This window comes from Canis lupus, chromosome 20 (genome assembly GCF_048164855.1).
Source record: "Canis lupus baileyi chromosome 20, mCanLup2.hap1, whole genome shotgun sequence".
Taxonomy (NCBI): domain Eukaryota; kingdom Metazoa; phylum Chordata; class Mammalia; order Carnivora; family Canidae; genus Canis; species Canis lupus.
The window spans coordinates 28309300-28325491 of NC_132857.1; the positions used below are offsets into that span (position 1 = coordinate 28309300).

The 16192-nt window shown below is 46.5% G+C and overlaps 1 protein-coding gene across 2 annotated transcripts in view; it reads right to left on the reverse strand.

Annotated features, from left to right (window-relative positions):
* The window catches only part of MYO7B (myosin VIIB), an 86040-nt gene that overhangs the window by 61241 nt on the left and 8607 nt on the right, over positions 1-16192 (reverse strand). Inside the window, exons 1-5 of one of the 2 annotated variants that reach the window (XM_072788716.1) lie at positions 13221-13595; positions 10882-10923; positions 4866-4979; positions 4519-4671; positions 2873-3057 (exon numbers count right to left, since the gene is read on the reverse strand). In XM_072788716.1, coding sequence (XP_072644817.1) covers positions 2873-3057; positions 4519-4671; positions 4866-4979; positions 10882-10923; positions 13221-13265 — 539 coding nt within the window. In that variant the 5' untranslated portion in view covers positions 13266-13595. Of the gene's footprint in view, positions 1-2872; positions 3058-4518; positions 4672-4865; positions 4980-10881; positions 10924-13220; positions 13596-16192 lie in introns of those variants that run through there. The other variant, XM_072788715.1, reaches the window with a different exon arrangement.

Below are 16192 nucleotides of genomic sequence, written 5' to 3' on the forward strand. Positions count from 1 at the left end.
CACACATTCCACCACATTTTCACTGTGGGTCTCAGCTATCTACTTTGTGTTAGTTATTGGTGTGATTCATCTTTTCTGCCCTGCCTTGATGCAAGCCCCTGAGGCGTTGTGTGTCTGGTTCATTTTAGTGACATGGGCCCAGTGCTCAGTAACTACAGATGAGTGAACAGGACTGGACATTCAACATCCTTTCTGTGAGCACTGAGTTTATATTGTCCGCAGAGGGGAAACTGTATTGGTCCTTTAGAAAGACAATGTGGCACAGGTAGCAAAAACCTTCAGAATTATCCTAACTTTAGCCTAAGAAAATAATCCCAGAATCAGAAAAAGCTTTCTCCACAAAGCTTTCTGGTCATTAAAACATTTTAAATCTATCACTACAATTGCAGAAAGTCAGGGGCACCTGGGTGTCTCAGTCGGTGGAGCATGTAACTCAAGGCTGTAGGTTTAAGCCCACATTGGGTATAGAGATTATTAAAACAACAACAACAACAACAACAACAACTAACAATTGCAGAAAATTAGAAGTAACATAAAGCGGGGAGATTGGTTATGGTCCCTTTGGTCAGAGAATATTATGCAGCCATTAGAATCAAGTCTATACAGAGTTTTCAATAATGTGGACAATGCTTATTAGGTACAGTAAAATGACAAATGTCCTTACTACTCAGTATAATTTTTTTAAAGATTTATTTACTTATTTATTATTTATGATACATACAGAGGGAGAGAGAGGCAGAGACACAGGAGGAGGGAGGAGCAGGCTCCATGCCGAGAGCCCGATATGGGACTCGATCCCGGGACTCCAGGATGGCGCCCTGAGCCAAAGGCAGGCGCCAAACCGCTGAGCCACCCAGGAATCCCTACTCAGTATAATTAACTAAGTGGGTAGCAAAAGCCTTTACTCCCCAAAAGTAAAGGAATTTTTTTTGGAGAATATTTTTTCTGAAATTTTGTAAAATTTTCATAGTCAAGATATATTAATTTCATAATGGTGAGATATGAAAACTAGTTTTTTTGAAGTTTCTTAGGGAGTTTAGGTTAAAAATATACTCATGTCTGGCATATAGGACACACTCGGGTTTGTAGTGATTACTATTACTGTTATTATTAAGGCTTGCATGTCACTTTTGTGTAAATTATTTTTCATTATGGAAAATGTCAAACATTACACATGGAGGCTGAATAGTGTCTTGCTAATAAAAGCAATTCCTGTCACCTGGTTAGAAATGCAGACTCCTGGCCCACCCAGCTCTTTTCAGTCAAAACCTGCATTTTCACAAGATCCCTGGGAGATTCTCACACCTTACAGTTTGCATTATAAACTCCCACAGTCCCATTCCCAGCTTCAACTCCTGGCCAATTTTATTTCCCATCCCGTACTATTTTGAAGCAAATCTTAGAAAAATATTATTTCATCTGAAAGTATTAATTAAAAAAAAAGTTTTGATTAAAAGTGTTCACAATTATAATGCCAGCCAAATCAGTCCAATCAACAAACCTCCACCAGCTTCCAGGCCAGCCTGGGGCTCAGCTCTGCTCGAGAGGCCTCTTGTGGTGAGGCTGGTCCTCCCAGTACTGGGGGGCAGATTGGGAGCACACAGGCAGAGCCCAGATGGGAGATGGAGCACCAACCCTCCTTGGCACATAATTCCATGCACTTCCCAAGAAGTGGAAGTCACCCCAGGACACCTCTCTGTCTTCTTTTCCAGTGTCCTGGGTTTAAATTCCCTTTTTAACAACTGTGTGTCTCTGGGAAAGGATCTCAGCCTCTCTAGTGGTAAGCCCCCCTACCCCCTGCTCCCTGCCACCAACAGTAAAACAGGAATAAGAATATCTACTTCAGAAGGTTGCTGAGAACAGTAAATGTGATCATCTATGCAATAGGACTTCATTCTAGTCTCTGTGCCAACACCCTGTTCAGAGAGGCCATGCCTCATCTGTCCTCCACCTAGAGCAGCAGCCCCATCACTGTCTTTCCTCTTTCCCTGCAGTGTCTTTCTTCAAAGCTTTCATTACCTGCCTAAGAAATTGGCTTATTTATTGCCTGTGTGTCTCCCCTTCTAGAATGTAGACTCTATAATGTAGGGATTTTAATCCCTTTCATCTGCTGCTGTCTCCCCATAGTAGTACAATGCGGGGCATACCGCTGGAGCACGATGGAACCTTGAATGAATGAACAAATGAATGAATGAACAAAGGACTCTACTATAACTCTAAGCAATGTGCCCTGGAAGCAAATTCCCCCTCCTCCTTCTTTTCCCTCTCTCCCCCACTTCCCTCCATACCAGGAGGGCCTGTGCAGGAAGCTGGGAGGCCAGACCAGGCAGAGGACCTTTGAAGCAGGGTCAGGACCTGGACTGGAGGACATGTCCCTTCTGGGCCCTAGCAACCTGAGAGCTGGCTCTTAGAGCTTCTGCTACCTCTGTCCTCACCTGAGGCTTGCCCAGAGATGTTTTATTTTTAGTTTGACCTCACCTGTTTGACCCCTGAGCCCCCAAGCATGTATTGTGAGTCTCATGTCTAAATGTGCTCTCCCCATTTTTCCTTCTTCGTCTTGGGAAATATTTACTGAAGGGTGAGGCAGTCCAGGCTCTGCTGATACAGTGGAAGAGCAGGTTCTGCAGGAAGGAAGTCTTGGAGGGACTTGTCAGGGTGGGGGGGCAGTAGGGGTCAGGTGCAGGTGAGCTGGTGTGCTGTTGCGGAGAGTGGTTGCAGGTGAATGGGAACCCCTAAATCAAACAGGCCTCGTAGGTGTGCTGGTTGGGAGAGGTTTAGGGAGAGGAGGTGCTCCCTGCTTTACCAGATAGTCAGAGGCAGTGTGCCTGGCCCACCTGATCCCCATCAGGAACATGGGGAGCCTGAGCCCCACCTGATAATGCAGCACTGGTCCCTCTTGTTCCTCTTCATGTTGAAGTAGCAGTTGTTGGCGATGGCAAAGACATGGGGTGGTAGTTCGCCCATGTGACGGTTGTAGTACAGCTGTACCTGCTCCAGGGTGTAGAGGGGCAACACTTGGAAGGGGTTCACGGCCATCAGAATGGAGCCTGTGTATGTCTGGGGAAGGGAGCAGATGGTTAGTGCCTTCTGCTCTGAAGGCCAACACTGCCTGGTCCTGACCGTGGCCTTGGGTGCAGCCCACTGAGGGCTACCAGGCCTGGCTGAGTCTGGTGGGAAGTGGGTCTGATTCTGGGCCAGGGAGACAAGACACTCAAATGCTCAGATCCTCCTCTGGAAAGATAGGGGTGTTCACTATGAAGGAAAGCTGTGGGTGAGTGCTTTCACAGGGAGATTAAATGAGGTGCTCTACATTAAATGTTTAGCATCCTCTCTGGTGTTTAGAAGGCTCAATAAAAAGGGGCTGAATTTATGACATGAGTCTTCACTGCCTCCCACAGGGGCCTCCATGAGGCTGGTCAACAATTGTAGCCTCCACTGATCCTCCTAGGATCCTCCTAGGATCCCCACCTGCTTATCTGGAACCCCCAAGATGCCTGGCTGCCCCTCTGGGAATAGGACAGGGATGGCCACCTTTTCAAGTCACATGATTATCCACATTCTAGTTTTCATCTCAGGAATGGAGAGTTTAATCTCTGACTCCGAGGACTGTGACAACCAGATAAAAGAATGCAAGCATAAGCTCTTTGGAAAGGATAAACTGTAATTCCTTTTAGCTTATTGGTGTTATCAGTTCCAAGGGTTCTGACTCACATTCAGCCAGAGTGGACTCAGCACGTCCTGTCCCCTCTCTCCCGCAGGGCCTCCTCACTCTCCTGACCAGCCTTTCCCTCTATTTGGGGTCCATTGCCCAGTCTCCTACTGCTTTGAGCATTCTAAAAGGGCTGCTCAGAGTCACACCAGCCACCTCTCCCTAGGAGAGGGCCAGGCCCTGTGACTTCCTAGGCCACACCCAGTTAGGGTGGGCTGGTGCCAGTTTTGAATGCTGCTTCTCCTGGGAAAATCTGCATTGGAACAGGGATGGGAGACTTAGGGCTGGAGTCAGCCTCCCATCCACTGCTAGGATTTGGGAAAAGGACTCACACCTTCCCCTATGGCCCTCCTGGCTATCACAGGACTCATTTCACAGAGGGAGGGCAGGGGTCTTCTGGCTGGTGACTCTGTCTCTGCCATATGCCTACGAAGGGGCTGGGCAGACTATGCCTACCCCCATGGTCTCTGGTTCATTTGGCTATCAGAGCAGGCCTTCCACTCAGCCACAGACGAAAGGAAGAAGTAACACTAACTGAGCACCTTCTGTGTGCCAGGCACTGTGCTGGCATGCTACATGTTAGCTTTCTGAGACCTCAAAGGTTATTATCACCCTATCCATTTTGGATTGGAGAGCAGGGGTGGAGAAGCCCTAAATTCTTTGCCCACCTTACACCGTGAGAGCATGAGGAGTGGGGACTGAACCAAGTGTGCTTAGCTCCAAACCCACAGTGCTTGTTTTTCTCCCCAGCCAGATCAGTGCATGTGGATCAGGCACCCTGGATGAGGGGGTAGAAATGGAGGACTCACATAGATCTTGTGCTGCCGGTAGCGGATCAGGAGGTTGTGCACCATGCCTGCCTCGTTCAGTTCCCCCAGGCGGATCATGTCATCCACGCCTTGCACTGAGTTGGGGTGCATGGGGCTGAGGGTGTCAAGGTCTTTTGCTTGGATCCAGTGTTCCTAGAATGAAGGAAAAAGACTCCCCTAAGGGGCGGCCTCCACGTGGTCCAACCTGCTGCTCCTCTTCTCCAAGTTCTCAGCAGATCAGCTGACATGGTGGCTGGACTAGTCTCTGACTGAGGTCAAGGGAAATCTGAGGCAGGATTAGGGCAGTTTGTGGATGGGGGTAGGGATAGGCCCTGAGCCACACTGACCTTGCCTTCATCATCTACAACCAAGATCTTGCCAGGCTTTGTTTCCTTGACAATGGATCCAATGGCCACACTGGTCTTGTTGGCAGAGAGGGGGTTTAGCCACACATGATCACCCTGGAGAGCAGAGAGAAGACAGTGATCAGATACTTGTTCTTCATTCCCCTTCCTGCTCAAGACTTACCCTCTCCTGAGGACTGTCCCTTCTAACCAGGACCTCCCAAGATGGCTGAGGTATACTCTCTCCCCTGCCCCTTCCTCCTGATTCTCCTTATCTTTCCTCCTCTTTCTTTTTCTGCCCTGGCCTCTCTTGCTCTTGCCAGAATGGTAGTGGGAGATGGGAGGTAGCAGTGAAAGATTCTCTGGCCTAGCTTGGTTCTAGAAACAGACAAGCCATATTTGCAGTGTAACAGTCCCAGTGTGAGGTGGAAAAAGTCCTTGCCCTGTGAATAGCCCAATAGCACCCAAACCCTTTGGGTAGGGAGAAGCAAAGACTAAATTCTCAGTAGGTTTCTGCTAGCCTGCAACATGGCATTGACCCACATGAACTTCCTTCTGATCCAAGATAGCTCACCCCATTCAAAGAGGAGTCATCCAGAAGGAACAGGTCTATATACAAAGATACTGAAATCCAAAAGGAGGAAAGGAGAAGGTAAATAATACTCACCAGGAGAAAACCAACCAATGAACCAACCAACCAGCAAAACTGCCATACAACAGTGGAAAGTTGTGACCAAGTATTTCACCACGGTTTCCAAAATCTTACTGAAGAGTAGAGCAGGAGCAGGAGTTCAGAAATTAGATGCTGAGACAACTGAAAAGGATGCAATGTGAATTGGCAAAGCTCGCAAAAGAAATGGAAGAAAAGAATAAACATGGACCAGAAATTAAATCAGAATTGGAAATAGTAGGAGAACAAGCACTGCTAAAAGTACAGTAAAAGTCACTGACAGGAGAGAGTAAGCAGAATGAACATAAATTTTTAGAATGAGGATCAGGAAGAAAAAGATAGATATGGAAGATGGACAAAAATACACATAAGTGTCCAAAGGAGATTACAATAAATAAAACCCTGTGTATATTTATTTATTTATATACATTTACTTTTTTAAAAAAGATTTTATTTATTTTGAGAGAGAGAGAGAGAGCGAGCATGAGCAAGGGGGAGGGGCAGAGGGAAAGGGAGAAGCAGACTCCCTGCTTAGCAAGTGCCCATTGACAGATGATCAAATAAAGAAAATATGGTATATACATACAATGGAATATGATGCAGCCTTAAAAAAGAAGGAAATAAAAAAAAAAAGAAGGAAATCCTGCCATATGGTGCATGACGTATGTCAAAATGGATGAACCTCAAGGACATTATGCTTAGTGAGATAAGCCTGTTGCAAAAAGATGAAGCTGCATTATTCCACTCATAGAAGTACTACTAAAGTAGTCAAAAACATAGAAACAGAAAGTAGAAAGGTGGTTGTCAAAGGCTGGAGGAGGAGGGAGGGAAAACTGTTTAATGAGCACTGAATTCCAAGTTTGCAAGATAAAAATCCTCAGATCTGTTGCACAAAAATGTGAATATACTTAATACTGAACTGTATGCTTACAAATTGTTAAGATGATAAATTAATGTTATGCTTTTTTTTACCACAATGAAAAAAAAAAGAAATCAAATAATTTTTTTACCCAGCCAAATTGTCATTCCAGTGTAAAGGTAACAAACATTTTTGAAGAAGGAATATTATCCCCATAAGACCTCTGGAAAAAAAATTGGGGCACAAGCTTCTGTCAATAATACAAGGAATGAAAATAGATCCACAACCACACACATAATCATGAAGCTTCAAAATACTTGGGACAAAGAGAATATCATGAAAGCTTTCAGAGAGAAAAAAATAAGTTTTATACAAAGGCTCAAAAATTAGAATGGTATCAGATTCCTCAACAGCAATGCTGGAAGCCAAAAGACAGAAGTTTATCTAATAAACTTAGATAAAATAAGTAAACTTTGCATGCAGATCTGATCAAAGCTAGGTTTTTTGTTTTTTAAAAAAATATTTTGTTTATTTATTCATAGAGACACACAGAAGAGAGAGGCAGAGACATGGGCAGAAGGAAAAGCAGGCTCCATGCAGGGAGCCTGATGCAGGACTCGATCCCAGGTCTCTGGAATTACGCCCTGGACTGAAGGTGGCACTAAATCTCTGAGCCACCAGGGGTGCCCCAAAGCTAGGTTTAACAATTTGGGGAGAAAATAGACATGTGAGTGCCCAGGGTGGGGCTAGGCTTGAGGACCTAAGGCCTTTCTTACATGGCGGGAAGTCAGTAATAGATGATTCCTGAAACCAAAAACTCAAATAAGCACTGTGAACATGTTTTTTCCTAACAGGGAGGGAAATATCAAAGAATCATCTAGAAAGTTTGATTGGCAGTCACCTCAGTGGAAGAGAAAGTGGGAAACTAATTCCTATACAACTTTATAAAAATGAAAGCTAAATTAAAAAGAACAGCAAGGAACAGTGCTGTAGGATACAGAAAACCAGCATGTGCAACGTATTGGGCTCAGTGAACTAATCAAATCACATCAGAAATCTCAAAGGCCCAGTAGAAGCTTTCTTACAATGAGGATGGAATTGCAGCGTGCAGCTGAAACAGCTGGGAGCTCACCAAAGCAGGAAGATTAAAAGTCAAAGGTAGATGATGGGCATCTCATAGCAAATTTGACATTAACCAGAGATGAAAAGGAGAGGCACCATTTCTGATCTAGACTGAGGAGGTATGAGCCCAAAATGGGCTAGAAGAAGAAATCAAAGAACATGACTTTTGTCCTCTCTATTTGGCCAAAGCTCTCCTAGGAAATAAATGAGAAACAAGGTAGCAGAAACTGGAGCTTCCTTGTGACCTCCATGAGCAGGAAAAGACTGTGCAAGAGCAGCCAAATCAGGAAAAAGAATAAAAGAAGAGAAAAGCACCAGCTGTCAGCTGCAAAGAATGTAAGAGTCTCTACTGAGATTTAGAAAACAGAGGAGGATTTGCAGAAAGCAGGGAGATCTTCGGAGTCCTCAAGAGTCCTCACCGCTCTTCATAATGGGAAATACCTGACAACTGGCTGCAGGAAGAGCTCTTGCTGGAGAGAAGGTGGGAGTGCCCCAGCCTGATATTGAAATTACTGGGAGGAAGCCCAAAGACCCAAAGCCATAAACAATCCGATTCCCAGAGACCTGGTCCTTCACACTAATGTCTCCCAAAAAGGGTGGACTCTGTTGGCCTACTCGCTGAAACAGGTACGGTGCCCTGATACTGTGTGCTCACCCACTGTCTTTCTTTTCCATTGTAGAAGAGGCAAGTCTAGAAATGGTCTGTGTCTGCATGTACTTAAATAAATGGAAAGTCATATGGGTCATTGAGGGATCTCCAGCAGCAGGTCTCTGGTTTAAGTTCCAGTGCAGGTCCATCAGTAGACCCACAGAATCCTGTCCCTTCTGTAGGGACAGATGGCATAGTTACTGCTGGTGTTAAAGATCCTGTTTTTCCCAGGAATGCCTCCCAGTGCCTGGTCATTGTACCACCTCCCTATCTGACGAAGTATGGATGAAGATAAGGTATGATCAATTTACTTACCATCAAGCAAACAAATGTTTATGACTTCATGCATCAAGACTGGGCCAATCTAACAGGTGCTTTGAATTTCAAAATATATCCAACAAGTCTTGTGCATTGAAGGGTTTCCAGCCCCTCTGCCCACAAGTATGTTAACATTCATAGTCCTCATTTGGAAGAAAGATGGGGATTTATTAACGTGTCTGAAGAACCATGCTCAGCCCAGGGCCTTGGGGTAGCTCAGAATGTATGGCAGCACCAGGCTCTGGGTTTTCTCTTTTGTCCATGGGGTGGGAGGTAGAGAAGCTGGTAATCATGGCAAAGAGAAAGGTCTATTTGCCTGTTCATCCTTAAGTCAGCTACCTGGTGTGTGCATGCACATGATGGGATCCCCAAAGCCAAAATCCGGGAAAATCTAATGGTTGAAACGATATACTGGCAATGCAAGATCTAATTATCTTCTTTAAAAGTCTTCATTTTTTTGTTTGAGGACTTCCCTCTCCTCAATTCATGGGGTTCTTGAGGAGTACCACCCCTTCTACCTCAGGGGTGGGGCAAGTGATCCAGCCCAATCTACTCATACCATATCCCCTCAGCTGCCAGAAAGGGATGCTGTATACAATGCATAATATATAAATCCTTAGTGTGTGGTCCAGGCCAGGGCTTCCAATAGAAATAGAATTCTAGGGAACCCTGGGTGGTGCAGCGGTTTAGCGCCTGCCTTTGGCCCGGGGCGCAATCCTGGAGACCCGGGATCGAATCCCACGTCAGGCTCCCAGTGCATGGAGCCTGCTTCTCCCTCTGTCTGTGTCTCTGCCTCTCTCTCTCTCTCTCTCTGTGTGTGACTATCATAAATAAATAAAAATTAAAAAAAAAGAAATAGAATTCAAACCACACATGAAATTGAAAATGTTCTAGTGATCACATTTAAAACAAAGAAAAATAGGTGAAATTAATTTTATGAATGTTGTTATTTAACCCAATATATTCAAAATATTATCATTTAAATGATGGGTGAGCAACATAAAAATTGTTAGTGAGATGTTTTACATTCTTTGTTCATATTGTGTCCTTGGATCTGGCATGGGTTTTTTACTTAGAGCACATTGCAGTTTGTAGCAGACACATTTATAGCACTCAGTACTGCCTGGGGCTCATGACACCACTGTGGACAGAGCAGATTCAGCCCTGGTACTTACCACCTGCTCCTAGTACTTTCTCAGATGCACCATAACCTGGATCCCTCTGAGCTTTTGTGTGTGCTATTTCTCATGCCTAGAGCACTCTCACCCACTGTACACCTTCAGAATATCTAATGATCCTAAAGTTGTTTATCAAAGTTTGGGAATTTATGTGGCTTGGAATGACCAAGTTTAACCCTCAAAACAATGGTGTCATTATTCCTACTTCCCAGTGGGACACTTGGGACTAATGCATCCCATGGGTATATTCCTTTGTGAAATAAGCCTGCTTTGCTTTGCAATGCGTGCTCCTCATGCTCCAAAATGGTATCAAGTTCCAATGTTTGTGTGTGATTTAGTTACCAGAAGCCCTTGCAATCTGAATTTTGAGACCACATGTGTTCTCTCTCTAGCCTAAAACAGCCCAACTCTATTCTGGAAAAAAAAAAAAAAAAAAAAAAACCCTAGCCAGCCTTCTGTGACTCAGATAGTTGGAGGGCTTGGTTCAGGAGCCCTTGGCTGCTGGGGGATGCTGTCCCCTTTCAGCAGTGTGGATCTAGCAGCCAGAAGGAGACAATGGCCACTTTGTGGCTTTGCATGCATCTAAGAATAGCTGGGGCATTTTCTTATCAGAAACGAATTTCCACTATCTGGCTTTCCTGGGTTTGGGTCAGAATTCTGGAGTGGGTTGGGATGAGAACTCTCATCTGGGCTCCTCCAGCCCCCAAGGTTCTCTCATCCTGCATGCACTACCCCAGCTGCCCAGAGGCCCGTGCCCCCTCCCCTCCCCCAACCCCAGCACAGGGCAATGTCTCATTTGCTTCCTTCCCACATGGGGACATCTCTTGGCCACTGAGACACTGCAGGCACTTATATGTTTGTTGAGCCGAGAGAAGACAGTGCAGAGCCCAAGGTGGAGATCAGGCCCAGTATTTTATCTCCATCCACTCTAAGTAAGCTCCCTGCAACTGTTACAATGAGACAACGGAAGAGAAATCCCTTTGTCAAGGCATTTAAGTCCTATATATAAGTGAAGGATTACCACCCAAGTGTGGCCGCCTGCCCAGGCCCAGAGACGGGCCAAACTTGTTTTCTTTATATAATATAATCTGTCTTATTCCCCATATTCCCTTGTCTCTGATGTTTTCCTTGTGGGCCCTTGTTGCCTCTCCCTGAGTGATTTGACCTAGCTAGCCTTTGGTAACTTCCCAGATAAACCCTAATGCAACAGATGCAATTCTTACCAGCCTGAAGGCTGACATCCTGAGGCAGCAGGTCCTCCCAGCCTATGAGAAGAGAGAAAGCAGAATGTTAGTGCTCATTCTGACATTCTGGCGCTGCGTGGAGCCCCGGGAAGAAGGGGCCATGTGTGTGTATCAACATGGCCCTGAGTACCTGGCATGGGGCCTGGCTCAAAAAATTACTCTTTTTTTTTTTTTTTTAAGATCTTATAAGTTTATTTGAGAGAGAGAGAGAGAGAGAGAGAGAGAGAGTGAGCAAGCACGAGCAGGCAGGAGGGACAGAGGAAGAGAGAGTAGCAAGCTCCCTGCTGAGTAGGGAGCCAAACATGGGGCTTGATCCCAGGTTCCTGGGATCATGACCCCAGCCAAAGGCAGACACTTAACCAGGAGCCCCACAAGAAATATGACTCTTGAATAGATGGATAAATAAGTCACAGTTCCATCCCAGGGTGAGAAGATGCTTTCTGGATCTTCTTCCATCTTACCTCATCTTTATTGAACATCTATTTTGTACTCAGTACTGGGCTTGATATAGGTAGCATGGGTGGTTTTGAACATACTTAAGACATAGTCCCTGTCATCCAGAAGCACAAATTTTATCTGCTCAGACATCTGTGAAAACCAGTCATCACCCACCACACATGGTGTGTGCACCATGGGGAGTGCTGAGGTAAGCAGCCAGTGTAGCTAGAGACATGTGACGTACTTTATGTAAGCCTCATAGCACCCCAAAACACAGGTACACAGGTGTTTCTCCACTTCTTACATGAGACCCCACAGAGGGCAGGTGACCCAGTTAGGTAGCAGCACAGCTGGGAATCCAATCCTTATCTGCCTCATTTCCAACCTGCCCCCAGCACCTGGCTACCTCCTAGGGGTTTTGGGAGCACTCTGGCAGGCCTCATTAGCTGCAGCAGGCCAAGGAGGGAGACTGGTGGGCCCTGCCTGCTGTTGTCCTGACCTGGGGCACAGGCCCTTCACCCACATCCCTAGTGAGCATTGAGAGGTGTGCTGGTTCTATTTTGTTCATCACTGTGCTCCCCACATCTAGCACAGGCCTGCCCCCAGGAAATGCTTGTTCAATGAAACCCTGAATGATATCCCTGGAGAGGCTTCGACAGTGACTTTAAAAGATGATTAAGAATTCACAGTGGAAGGAAGGGAAGGCCTTCTCCAAGGATGGTGCAACTCTAGCAAAGTCAGAGGGAAAAGTGCAAAGGATGTTGGGGTCAGCATGTTTGGGTTGAGCAGAGTGAGTGGGGAGATGAGAGAAAAGTAGGGGTGTAGGCAGTGGGTGAACATGACAAAGAGCCATTTGCCACTGTTCTGGTGGACAAAGAATTTTCTTATTCCAATTTGTGTTTAGTGTACAGCATTTATATATTTAATGCCAATCTAAATCTTCCACTTTTGTTGAGCACCTACAATGCAAAAAGACAGTAATCAGATTGTATATTCCTTTTTAAAGTCCAAGCTTATGTTTTTCTCTCTAACTCCAAAGGAGCATGGAACCTCCTGTCCTGGTCCTGTCCCTGTTCCCCTGGGCTGGGACATTTGGGCATAGACAGAGGCTGAGAATCTAGGAAAGGCGTCCTTGGGGGCACTGCAGCCCAACTTTCCCACAGATGCTCAGGGCCCTGGGCCTCCCTGCCCTGAGCTGACCCATGGGAGTGGTCCCCCATAGGGGGCTGGGGAGGTGGTATGTACAATGGGAGAGTGTGGCTCTGCCATCCACCAGCTATGCCAGCTGGAGCAGGTCCTGCAAGTGATTTAGTGTGCTCCTTCCTGAAATGGAAATGGTTGGAGTTTTGCAGGGTCTCTGTGAGGTCAGAGACACCCAGGGAGGACCCATGAAATGTTTGTTTGTGCCTCCAGTACTTCTCCAGGAAGCACTCCTGAGGCTCCTGAGGGGTTATCATGCACAAGCATCAGGCTGCTGACACTTGAGGCCACATTTCCACTCCTTTGTCTGTGGAGAAATAGGCCCAGGTGACCACCCATCACCAGGACACCTCAGCTAAGATGGAGCCAGCCAGGCAAACTTTGGGGGATCTGTTTATTCTCATTTAGGTAGTAGAAACCTTGACATCCCTACAACTAACAGCTGCCCTCAGGAGAGGACTTCCCACATAGCAGACCCTGCTGTAGGAGGAGATAACTACTATCCTTATTTTGTGGGTAGAACAACAGAGGCCAATAAATAGAGATTTTGCCAAAACCATTAAACTGGTCAGACAAGAATGGGATTCTTCTGCCCAACTCCAAAATCAATGCACTTTGTCCTACTTCCTCTGCTCTGGGAAAGTTTAAGGGTCTGTATAAAAGTGCAAAGAAACTCTTACCTGAATCCTGGCTCCCAGAAGTTCTCTCAAGGGAGGCTGGACCATCTCCCTGCCTCACATAACCAGTGAGATGATGGGTGGGAAGGATGCAGAGGGGCATTGCCCTGCCCCTGGCTCCCCACTGCCACTCTGGCTTCTTACTTCCCTACTCCAGGGAGAAATTTGAAGCCCACCCATGGTCTCTATCACCCTCTGTCCCCTCACCCGTGGCATCTGACCGTCATGTATATCACATCAACCTTCTCCAGACACCAGGATGTGCCTCACAGTTACCCCCTGCCTATCCTGGACTCCCACTCCTCTGGCCCCCAGACTCCAGTGATGTTCACTCCCCTGCCACTGGCCCTGGTCTTCCCATGTCCCAGAACTGCTCCACCTCAGAAGCCATGTCCTCCAGAAACACCCTAACCCAGCATCATGCCCTCCCCCATGAGCAACTTCATTATGCTTCATTATGACCCCTCACCCCCTCTGTTTTTGGTCTGTCAGCCTGCATCCTAGCTTTATTCCTATCCCAGCCAGCTGGGACAGTGCCTTTCATCTTTCTGGGAACAAAGTGGTTTTACAAATACCCATAAATGTAACACAAAAATAAAGTACAATAAACTGCACGACATGTGCCCCCCTCTGGTCTATTGCACTCCTGTGAAGTAGGACTCCTGCTCACAACTTGCAAAGTCCTACCCCTGAGCCGAGCACACCAGGGATGTGTCACACCACCTCAAAGACAGGCCAGGGCAGTTTCATGGCCTGTACCTCTTCTAGGACTTTAGAAATGCCTGAGACCCTCCCAAGGGCCATGGTCAGCTCTTTCTGCAAAAAAACCCCTATTTTAAAGCTCCCTCCCATTACTCACTCTGTACCACAGGAAAAAGAGAGATGCCCCTGGACCTCCAGTTCTTCCAACTCCCTGCCTTTCCTTCTACATATGAGCACATAAGGGACTGCCCAGGGGAAGGGATGTCCTGATGGCCTCTCATTAACCCCTCCAGCTCTGCCCTTTCTGGCCTCCTTCACTGGGGCTCTTGCTTTACCAATTACTGCAATGGTTATGTCTACACATTTTTTGACATTTCTCCTTTCAAAAGACGGAGACTCATTCTTCCCTCCTTGAGTGTGGACTTGGTGATTCCTTTTAACAAATAGAATAAGGTATAGCTCTGAGACTAGTTCATAAAGGCTTTGTGGTTTCCCCCTTCCTCTCTCTAAGATCGCTTGGCTTGGGGAACCTTGCTGCCATGTCATGGGGACCAGCAGCCCTAAGGAGGGGCCCCTGTGGGGAGGAACTGGATCTCCAGTCAACAGCCGATAATCTTGGAAGCAGCTTTCCCACCCTGGTCAAGGTCACAGATGTCCACAGCTCCAGCCAACATCTTGACTGTTACGGGCTAAATTGTGCATTGCCCACCCCGCCCCCCCAACATTCATATGCCGAAGTCCTAACCCCCAGTCCCTCAGAATGGGACTGTATTTAAAGAGGAGGCTTTTAAAAGGGGGATGAGGGGATCCCTGGGTGGCTCAGCGGTTTAGTGCCTGCCTTTGGCCCAGGGCGTGATCCTGGAGTCCCGGGATCGAGTCCCACGTCGGGCTCCCGGCATGGAGCCTGCTTCTCCCTCCTCCTGTGTCTCTGCCTCTCTCTCTCTCTCTCATTGTAAATAAATAAATAAATAAATAAATAAATAAATAAATAAATCTTTAAAAAAAAATAAATAAAAGGGGGATGAGATTAAATCACGGATATTAGGGTAGAGCCTAATCCAATAAGACTGATGTCCTTGTAGAAAGAGGGAGGCATACCAGAGGTGTGCGTGAGTATAGGGATGACCATATGAGGACAAAGCAGCGAGAGAGTGGCTATTTGTAAGCCAGTGAGAGAGGCCTTGGAAACAAACCAACCCTGCCATAAACATGTGTTGTTTAAGCTGCTTAGTCTGTGGTATTTTGTTATGGCAGTCCTAGAAAATGAGTGTAAACCTCACTACAGTCCTTGGTGAAGAAGTGCCCAGCTATGCTGCTCTTGGATTTCTGACACTTGGAAAGTGCATGAGATGATAAATACTTGTCATTTTAAGTTGCAGAATTTTGGAATCACTTGCCATGTAGCAATAGATAACTAAAAACTACCCCTCATTCTTACATCTTCATCTATTCTCACTGTTCTGGCCTTTCCTCTCTGCATAGAGAGAAATTCAGGTTTTGTCTAAAAATGAATTTTTGAAAAAGAAATGAATTTTTGGGGCACCAGGGTGGCTCAGTTGGTAAAGCACCTGCCTTCAGCTCAGGCCATAATCCTGGGGTCCTGGGATTGAGTCCCACATCAGGCTTTGTTGAGCAGGGCACCTGCTTCTCTCTCTGCCATTTCCCTAGCTTGTGCTCTCTGGCTCTCGCTCTCTCTCTTTCAAATAAGCAAATAAATAAAATCCCTCAAAAAATGAATTTTCGGGATCCCTGGGTGGCGCAGCGGTTTGGCGCCTGCCTTTGGCCCAGGGCGCGATCCTGGAGACCCGGGATCGAATCCCACATCGGGCTCCCGGTGCATGGAGCCTGCTCCTCTCTCTGCCTGTGTCTCTGCTTCTCTCTCTCTCTCTCTGTGTGATGACTATCATAAATAAATAAAAATTTTAAAAAAATGAATTTTCTTGGACCTCATGACCCCCTCCAGCTATTGCCCTTCTCTTGCTCTTGCTCCACAGCTGAGTTCCCTGAAGGAGATATCCCTCTACCCCCATGCTTTCTCTACTCTCACCTCTCAAGCCTTCCCAGGACACAAACATCCAACAGACCCTCTAGGGCAGAATTGCCCAAATCCATGGCAGGACTTCTTCAGCCATACCCTCTTTCCTAGACTGCACCCTCTTGACTTTCCCACCTTCCCTTTGATCTGGGGGCACCCTCAATCTCCTCCCAGGGCCATTTCCCTCACCTTCACCTCTTCCTGTTTGAGAGAGATGCTGATTGTTTTTGTCCACGTG